This window comes from Pecten maximus, chromosome 6 (assembly GCF_902652985.1).
Source record: "Pecten maximus chromosome 6, xPecMax1.1, whole genome shotgun sequence".
Lineage (NCBI taxonomy): Eukaryota > Metazoa > Mollusca > Bivalvia > Pectinida > Pectinidae > Pecten > Pecten maximus.
The window spans coordinates 11,967,108-11,977,679 of NC_047020.1; the positions used below are offsets into that span (position 1 = coordinate 11,967,108).

General features: G+C 34.5%; 1 protein-coding gene across 1 annotated transcript; it reads right to left on the reverse strand.

The window, feature by feature from the left end:
* Positions 1-5,309: 5,309 nt before the first annotated feature.
* Positions 5,310-10,455, reverse strand: LOC117328977 (eukaryotic translation initiation factor 3 subunit F-like). Its single transcript, XM_033886629.1, has 8 exons — positions 10,318-10,455; positions 9,424-9,494; positions 9,077-9,156; positions 8,431-8,568; positions 8,141-8,232; positions 7,660-7,796; positions 6,745-6,858; positions 5,310-5,455 (listed from the first exon to the last, which is right to left on the reverse strand). The coding sequence occupies exons 1-8, from the start codon at positions 10,424-10,426 to the stop codon at positions 5,372-5,374; spliced, it is 825 nt and encodes a 274-aa protein (XP_033742520.1). The 5' UTR covers positions 10,427-10,455; the 3' UTR covers positions 5,310-5,371.
* Positions 10,456-10,572: the final 117 nt, after the last annotated feature.

Here is a 10,572-nt window from a genome sequence, read left to right on the forward strand (position 1 = left end):
CGTATTGTGAAGCGTAACGTTGCAAGGACACGACGTCAAAGATTATACTACTGATCCACGGGCTTTTTGGCACATTTTCCCCCCTATTTGTTTTCATTTTTCGTATAGATATATTCTATCATATTCGTGATACACATGTTAAACTCAATGGAAAACCCACCATCCACGTTATGATATTACCTATTTTTGGACTGTCGCGCCTTCGCACTATTGGGCCTTCGGACTATTCGGCCTTCGAACTATATAGGGCATTCGGAATATAAGGCGGGCATAAAACCATGCATGTTGGCTTAGCCGGTTCGTAGTCCGTTCCAGACCATGACAAGGACTAGGGATGCTGAGATACAGAGAAATCTTGTTGATCGTGTGGTAAATATGCTTGAACGACTGGCTGAAATACGAGACACAGTGCGAGAGTCAGTGGTCAAAAACTTCGTCCCGGCGATGAAGTATTACTGCCCACAGATACATCCGAAATGGTAGTTTTAATCAACGGAGCCATTGAAAGTAGTCTTGACAGAGAAACGTACAAGTAAAGGCATTCGGGGAATTAAAAGATGCCATGACACAAACACCGGTTTTAACCAACCCTGACTTTTGAAATCCGTTCTATCTTCAAAATAAATGCAAGTGATACAGTACGAAAGCCGGTTGGGACCATTACGTAGATTTTTTTTTCGCGTTATATCGCGAAACAAATATTATTTTCTTCTACGAAAATGGTGCCAACCGGCTTTCGTAATACAGCGATAGGGGGAGTTTTGAGCCAAAAAGTTGGCGATGATGGAGATACCTCCACGTGAGGTGAACTGTTTAACCACAGAAAAAGAATGCCTACATCGATAGTAAGGAGTAGTTTCAGTTGTAACCTCAATGGTGTTCACCTTACCGTAATGCGATGGGCTTTGTAGCAAAGGTTCGAACAATAACGCAATGACAATAGTTTATTCTCATAAACAGTACAGTACAGAGAATATGAACATTAACAAATGGATAACAATGATACATAATATGATAGCCAATGAAATGAATTCATTTTGAGATACGTAATTGAATAATGTATGAAATTTTTTTAAATGTATTTGGTCTATCATACTAACATTTAGACTTTCCGTCTGCTTTATCGAGTCAGTTGTTCGCGGACGGGTTATCGCGCATGGAGTGAAAAAAAGATAAATTTCAAATTTATGGATATATACACTACAGTTTGACCTTTATATTGTACCCAAGTGTATAACATACATCTTTTTACAAAAGTATAAGGTTTTTACGACATTAATCTCGTAGAAAGTTTTTATATAATTTTTGCAAACAATTGGAATTATCCCACAGCTGCTTAAAACTTCAGAAATTTCGCATTTTATTTGAATTTCAAAAGCTGTTATAGAAACAGTTTTTAGAGAAATGTTAAAATTTAGCCTACAGAAGTTGCCCGTATCGATAATAGCAGAGATAGATGATGTGAAAATAGAGGATGATTTGATCGACGAAAAGTGTTTATTCAAATCTGTTGGAGAAGATAATGAAATTTTGTACAATTGAAAAAATAATAAAGCATTTTCGTCATTTGAAAGCTCGTCATTCCCGAACAAGAGTAAATCTGTTGAAAGCGGGTAGTTGATTTTGTTTGGTGTTGGAGTACGGAGTTGCGAAAATAGACAAGGTGTTCGGTTGTTTCATTTGCTTGCATGTCATACATGAAATAGAGGACTATCAATAAGGTTTCTTTGGAATAGATAAAACTTTAGGGAACTACATTCCATTCTTAACCTAGCATTGTGAATTTGTCCCAGTCCGGTGCCATTGAAGTAAAATACAGACTGTATTGGATTTTTTTGAGCGGGAGTGCGTAGATAGGTTTTAAGTTTATAAATCGAAGGGTACTTTTTAATAAAATTTGGCAAAGAGTTCCAGATACTGATGATAGCAAAAAGACGTATTCTATAGACTCGTGTGACACACCGGAGGACGGAAATTACTACCGAGTATCATGGTTGTGGTAATTTGTGCTGCCTCGAGGGGAAGTCCATTGTATGATGTACATTTTGTCACATTATTGAGCTTTTGCTGACCTGTCTTAGTTTTATTTTGCCACATTATTGAGCTCTTGCCGACCTGTCTGTAACTGTTCTAGTTTTATTTTGTCACATTATTGGGTTCTTACTGACCTGTCTGTGTAACTGTCCTAGTTTTATTTTGTCACATTATTGGGTTCTTGCTGACCTGTCTGTGTAACTGTCCTAGTTTTATTTTGTCACATTATTGGGTTCTTGCTGACCTGTCTGTAACTGTTCTAGTTTTATTTTGTCACATTATTGAGCTCTTACTGACCTGTCTGTGTAACTGTTCTAGTTTTATTTTGTCACATTATTGGGCTCTTACTGACCTGTCTGTGTAACTGTTCTAGTTTTATTTTGTCACATTATTGGGCTCTTACTGACCTGTCTGTGTAACTGTTCTAGTTTTATTACGAGTCTGATCCAGTAAACCAAGTGGCTGGTAGTTGAAATTTATTATCGAGATCCTATTTACAAAATCTTCTTGGATATCTTTTAGGTTTTGATATGTAGGTTTCCCTTGGACCCTAGTTGTGCCCAATTGATTTCGAGTCCGATCCAGAATGCAAAATTGCTGAGAGTTGAAGCTTAGCATTGATATTTCTAATCCCCGAAAATTCTGCTCCAAGACCCGTCTTATATTTCATAAGTAGACTTTCTTGTTATCAGAACATTAAAGTAGAGAAAACATCATACATTGAACAAACAAAGATCATTCAATGGTAGATGCGAAAATCCTCTCTGGATCTCTTGTATATTGAAGGTTATAAAAGGTCATTGTAATATTTAAAGTGTTGTATACATAACTTCCTCTGAAAGTTTATGGAGATCAAACTTCAAGGCTGTTTGGTGCACATCTGGTCCTATCTGAAATGCAGAATCCCGAAATACTTAAAATGGCACCTTAACCGACAAATTGTTCGTTTTGGTTTAGTTTTGTATATCGTATCAATATTGTATGTCTTATTACTACAATCAAGTCAATTAATGAGACTGAGGACTTTTACCAAGGAATTGTGTAAGGTTGTGACTGAAACTTTGATCCAAGCTACAAAGATAGTGGCTTTGTTTAATTATTACAGATAAGGGTAATTATCCAAGTTGGCCTTGAAGAAAAAAAATATTGACCAATGTGCGTTGTCAGATGTGGTAATTCACTTCCAGTCAGTATCCACACTTCAGAATAATTTGGAACACTCTTGGTTCTATCAGGGACTCTTGATTTATGGAAATCAAGATGCTGTTCAAACAAATTTCAAGTGGCACTATACGAAAAGATAAATGTCATATGATGTAAAGTCAAGGTCAGACTTAGTAGTCTTAATGGTAACCATTACAATATCACGAAACAATATAATTGGGGTCAACACATTTGCTCTGTGTTATTAAAGGTAAAAGTTCTAAGATTTAATTTCTATCTTCATCATAGAGAATGCTATGTAGGTTTGAGGTATTACTGTAGGCAACTAGGGTACACGTTTGATCCGTCTTCGCATAGCTCCGATTAATCCTCGGAGGGCACTTGCATAAAAAAAGTCTTGTATTATTTAATAATATTTGAACCAAATCCAGCAATCTTATTTGTTGAAAATGGTTTTGGAAAACCTGACCAATCAGAAACGTTGTTTTGTGTTCTTTGGTTTGTTTGGCGCAGCTATCTTGGTATTTCTATTTTCCGGGCAAAAAAAAAAGAGCTTCATTACCAAGAAGCATTTTGATTGATCGACTGATGAAAGTGCTCCCACCGGTCAAACAAGTGAATCGTAGAGAAGACTCATTGAGGGACTGATGATGTATTGTAGGAATTTATGTCATATGTTGTTAAATGAGTCAAGTACATGTATCAGCTTCTTAATATGTTATAATGGTTCAATATGATGGTAAGGTCGAGGTGGAATAGTCAGAGGGTATACCTTATATATAAATGTATAACAAAGCATACCGTTATGGGAATCGCTATATGTCCATTAAAACAGGTTAAAGGTCAACGACTTGAATATATACATTCAGTGATGTACTCTTGTGATCTCAGGTGCTATGTACAATGATCTCTCTGGTATAGTCGAGTAATGGAGTTGTTCATGTTATAGTCGAGTAATGGAGTTGTCCATGGTATAGTCTAGTAATGGAGTTGTCCATGGTATGGTCAGTAATGGAGTTGTCCATGGTATAGTCGAGTAATGGAGTTGTCCATGGTATAGTCCAGTAATGGAGTTGTCCATGGTATAGTCCAGTAAAGGAGTTGTCCATGGTATAGTCGAGTAATGGAGTTGTCCATGGTATAGTCTAGTAATGGAGTTGTCCATGGTATGGTCAGTAATGGAGTTGTCCATGGTATGGTCAGTAATGGAGTTGTCCATGGTATAGTCGAGTAATGGAGTTGTCCATGGTATAGTCCAGTAACGGAGTTGTCCATGGTATAGTCGAGTAATGGAGTTGTCCATGGTATAGTCGAGTAATGGAGTTGTCCATGGTATAGTCCAGTAATGGAGTTGTCCATGGTATAGTCGAGTAATGGAGTTGTCCATGGTATAGTCTAGTAATGGAGTTGTCCATGGTATGGTCAGTAATGGAGTTGTCCATGGTATGGTCAATAATGGAGTTGTCCATGGTATAGTCGAGTAATGGAGTTGTCCATGGTATAGTCCAGTAACGGAGTTGTCCATGGTATAGTCCAGTAATGGAGTTGTCCATGGTATAGTCGAGTAATGGAGTTGTCCATGGTATAGTCGAGTAATGGAGTTGTCCATGGTATGGTCAATAATGGAGTTGTCCATGGTATAGTCCAGTAATGGAGTTGTCCATGGTATAGTCCAGTAACGGAGTTGTCCATGGTATAGTCCAGTAATGGAGTTGTCCATGGTATAGTCCAGTAAAGGAGTTGTCCATGGTATAGTCGAGTAATGGAGTTGTCCATGGTATAGTCCAGTAATGGAGTTGTCCATGGTATAGTCCAGTAATGGAGTTGTCCATGGTATAGACCAGTAATGGAGTTGTCCATGGTATAGTCGAGTAATGGAGTTGTCCATGGTATAGTCAGTAATGGAGTTGTCCATGGTATAGACCAGTAATGGAGTTGTCCATGGTATAGTCGAGTAATGGAGTTCTCCATGGTATAGTCCAGTAATGGAGTTGTCCATGGTATAGTCCAGTAATCGAGTTGTCCATGGTATAGTCCAGTAATGGAGTTGTCCATGGTATAGTCCAGTAATGGAGTTGTCCATTACTACACAGTAAACTGATGGCAGTGAATCACAATCATAGAGAATGTCCTTTATTACATAGTTATGATGACGACGAAACAATAAATAACATTACAATGACAGGGAGGAGAGTTTTTCGTTCAGTGCCAGCTGTGTTCTGGTCAGGTTAGCCAGATACACCACCATCAACAGATCCTGTGAACAAGAGAAATATTTCAATGAGTTAAAAAATATCAGTAATGCTAATGAGGTTTTTACTTGTACACTGAATGCAAACTGACTGTCTAGATACATAGGTAAATGTCTATATACACATAAGTATTTTAATAAGTATTTTTTATACTTAATAATCCGAGCACTAACTTAATCTTTTTTAATCATTATCTCTTATGAGCTAATGACAAAACAAGAATCTGACTTTCCCGAAATTGATTAAAAAATCACACTGAAGTCAAACTTTAAATTAAAAAAAAATTAAATTTAAATACAATTTGTGATATAATCCGTTAAATATTGGATGTTTGTGATATTATCAGTTAAATATTGGATGTCTGTGATATTATCAGTTAATATTGGATGTTTGTGATATTATCAGTTAAATATTGGATGATTGCTATAATCACTAAATATTGGATGTTTGTGATATAATCACTAAATATTGGATGTTTGTGATATAATCAGTTAAGTAATGGATGTCTGTGATATAATCAGTTAAATATTGGATGTCTGTGATATAATCAGTTAAATATTGGATGTCTGTGATATAATCAGTTAAATATTGGATGTTTGTGATATAATCAGTTAAATATTGGATGTTTGTGATATTATCAGTTAAATATTGGATGTCTGTGATATAATCAGTTAAATATTGGATGTCTGTGATATTATCAGTTAAATATTGGATGTTTGTGATATAATCAGTTAAATATTGGATGTTTGTGATATTATCAGTTAAATATTGGATGTCTGTGATATTATCAGTTAAATATTGGATGTTTGTGATATAATCAGTTAAATATTGGATGTTTGTGATATTATCAGTTAAATATTGGATGTTTGTGATATTATCAGTTAAATATTGGATGTCTGTGATATTATCAGTTAAATATTGGATGTTTGTGATAAAATCAGTTAAATATTGGATGTCTGTTATATTATCAGTTAAATATTGGATGTTTGTGATATAATCAGTTAAATATTGGATGTCTGTGCTATAATCAGTTAAATATTGGATGTCTGTGATATAATCAGTTAAATATTGGATGTCTGTTATATTATCAGTTAAATATTGGATGTTTGTGATATAATCAGTTAAATATTGGATGTTTGTGATATAATCAGTTAAATATTGGATGTTTGTGCTATAATCAGTTAAATATTGGATGTTTGTGATATAATCAGTTAAATATTGGATGTTTGTGATATAATCTGTTAAATATTGGATGTTTGTGCTTTTGATGAAGGGCTAACAAACTACTGCTTACTTTCATATTTGAATTCAACATAGATTCAAACTCCTCTGGGGCAATCTGAGGAACGTTTGTTGTCAGTTCCAATAAATGTCTTCCAATTCTGTTGTCGGCTGGAATCTTATTTGACTGTAACAAAAAAAAAAAAAAAATCCATCTTTAAAGGTATGTTTTCAGAATGTCTGCTTTCAATTTTGCGAGAGCAGACGATGAATTATTCAGATAACATATTTTTACTTGTACTAAGAAAAAAAAAATGCAAAATAAAACCTTTTTTTTTTTTTTTTTTTATTATCTCCGGGTTGTGAAGGAATTACAAGATAAATAATGAAAATAATGAATCACTGAAATGTAACATTCCTAATTGAAAGACAAGTTTAAAGGCAAACACAATACGTATTAGTAGTGCAATATTGGTATGTTTGTTGCAAATCCATACAAGTTTTCAGAAAGCTTGATGGCGATACATTTACATTTCCTATTGTATCTTTAATGGATTCTAATTTGATTTATGAAAAGAAACTATTTGTTTCCAGAAGAAACATCAAATATCTGTATGACTTTGTGATATCATCTACAAATTACACCAGTCGCTATAGTACAGTAATTACATTACTAGTCACAGAAATTTGCTAATATATTATGGTACATTTTCAATCACAGCTAACAGACTATGATGAAATAATTCAATTCATCAATTAGAATAAAATTAATAATTGCTGATGTGCAAATGAAATTCATGCCATGCCATTAAGTTAGAGTTTTGCTGAAACTTTCTTGTAAGATTATTTATATCTGAATGTGTATTTCCCCATTTGGGCTCAGAACTCTTCTGTTTTAATTCATGTAATGTTTGATTCCACTAGTCTATAGTACTTTCTCTGAAAATTTTATAAATTACAGAGGTTATCTTTTTCATCTGAAACTCACCAAAACATCGTCTACATATGACATGACCATGGCTAGTTTGTCCTGTAGTGATGTGCATGCATTTTCTACCTGCTGAAGGTCTGTCACCATGGCAACACTGCGTTTGGGGTTCAGCTTCCCCTGCTGGATCAAATCCACTGGAAAGGCAAAGTTGATAATTTTACCAATTCCTCAGTGTCAATATCAACAATGGCAAAGGTAATAACAACAGCATAACACATCATTTATTGAATCATCAAACCCAATGAAACATTTTTTGTAGATTTTGCCATGGCATCTGTATTTTTGTCTGTGAACTATACTACACAAGCCCAATCCCATATTTGGGTTATTTCAACAGGTGATGTCATTGATTTATTTAATCAACTTGAGACACTGGCAAAAATGCTTCTCATATCAAAAACTTATAGACACGGCAGTTGAAATCTTGATGAATATTGCATGAAGTAAACTACAATTAATGACATCCCAATTTTCTTACCTCCAACTCTCTCTGGTTCATAGGTGATTGTCTCCACTTGTACAGCAGTAAACATACAGCCCATGGTTTTGTTGGGCACGCCTATGGATGTACTGTACAACGAGATCATACAGTGAAATTAACATATGATAACAGAAGGAACAGGATAGAAATTAAAATGGCTACTATAATGAGAATATATCATATTATACAAGTGCTGCATTTGTACCTAAAGCATGCCCTACTATGTAAATGATGTAAGCCCCATGTTATATAAGCCCTGCTGTATACAACCCTAACAACATTTGTACCTGATGTAAGCCTTGACATCCATCTTGCTGCCCTTTAGTGTTGTATCCACAGTGAGATGAACAGGATTCTTGGCCTCACGGGCATAGTATTCGTGGATCAGCACAGAATGTTCCGACACCTCAGATCCTGTCGAGTACCTGCCATATCATTGAGAACACATATAGGTCCCTCTTAACATAGCAGAATTACACCATACATCAACAAAATGTGTCCTTATATTAATCTGATACTGCATATATAACCGCTTGTAATGTATAGAGCATGTACTTCAAATAGAAAATATATTAATTATTAATATAAACCAGAAGTATTTTATACCAATTAAGAATTAATATGATTTATAGCTAAAAGAAACAGCAGATGGCATAACAACTTTGTAAACAACACTAATAAAATATCTGACTGACTTCTCTCCATGAATATCAATCACTAAGAGTTTAATATATTCAAAAGCCCCCCCCCCCCCCCCCCCCCTCTCTGTCTGTCTCTCTCTCTCCAGTAATCAGAAACCACAAACTTTAAGAAACCCTTGTGATAATATACTTCAGAGGTTGTTTTCAACGTTTGACAAAAAAAAATTAACACTAGGATGACATTAATGTCATTTTTTGGAATAACTTCTTGCCTAGTAAACAAATAACACACCATCCTACAATAACTTCTGCTGCATTGACTTTCTTGTGCAGTTCAAACATGTTTCTGGCATACTCCAAATCTGCAGCAACCTAAAGCAGAATTAAATACATATAAATATATTACTTAAACCAAAGCACCAATACAATTATCAATCAAATCACAACACTAGAATTGCTTTCCTTTTTTTAAATAAATTTTTATCATAATATAATAATAAATATACTTTTCCTTTAAATTCATTTTTTTTTTAAATTTTACATTCATTCTTTATTTGACACATTAAAATCCTCTTTTGAACAAATTTATAATTTTTATTCCAAAAGCATTTTAATAAAACATTTGATTTATGCACCAACCTCATCTTCAGACTCATTGTGAGGAACAGCAAAGCAGTTGGTAACTTCCACAGCACCCTTGTCGTAGACTCCTGTAATAAATAGTAGTATAAAAAGTACATCTGTCCCCAACTATTAGTATTTACAAAGGCCAGTTGGGATCATTTTCGTAGGAGAAAACACTATTTTTCTCATGTTATTACACTTATGCATTATATCACAAAACTATCAAGTTATTACGCATTATATCGTTATATAAGACAATGATACGGTTATTGATTATCAGATTATTACTACCAGGTATATAATACAGTCGTAACTAGACCTCTACTTGTGATTAATATCAGTTCACGTAAATGGACCTATATATGTATGTAGATGTCAGATTGTCAACATAATTTATGTCGATTTGACTATATAGCTACATCTAACTAAACTTCTACTGCCATTTAAACATGGACATGTTTAGGTGACAGCACATGTACATCTTGTGATCAAATTTAGTCATAAAACTAAAATGTCAAGATACAGAAAGTCAATTCAAATAGTACTGGTTAAACTCTGGTTTACACTATAACACAATTATTTTCTATGCATCATTGCACTGTAAATAAATGTAAGAGCTTTTGTTACCTGGTACATATCTTATACTTGAGACCTTCAATGTATGTACAACTGTAAAACGTTTTACAACAGATTATTCGATAATATGTCGTATTTCATGAAGTATTAGGTAGGTTCTTAGTATGGGGTAGCATGTGGTAATATGGGGTAAACTGACGACCCTACTGAAACTTGACAGAATGTAAACAGCTGTCAAACTGCAATCGACAGGTGCCCGCCATAAAACAATGAAATTGGTAAACATATATTAACCATAAAGAATCAACAAGTACTATAACGCGACGAATATACCTAGTAGTGTCCCGATGACCCTCTTTGCGTCTTCATTTCGCCTTTCGTATGAGTCAATAATGCTGAATAACACCACCGGGTGAACCCGGCACACGAGGTTCGTCGCCATCTTCGAAACAAAGGGCAGGAAATAATGCTATTGGTCCAAATTTGTTAATATCATTAATCAGTTTTATAAAGAAAAATGAATTATTAGTAGGGTAAGTTATAGCCAAAAAAATATTTTTTAAATATATGTATCTTAGTAATTATGAG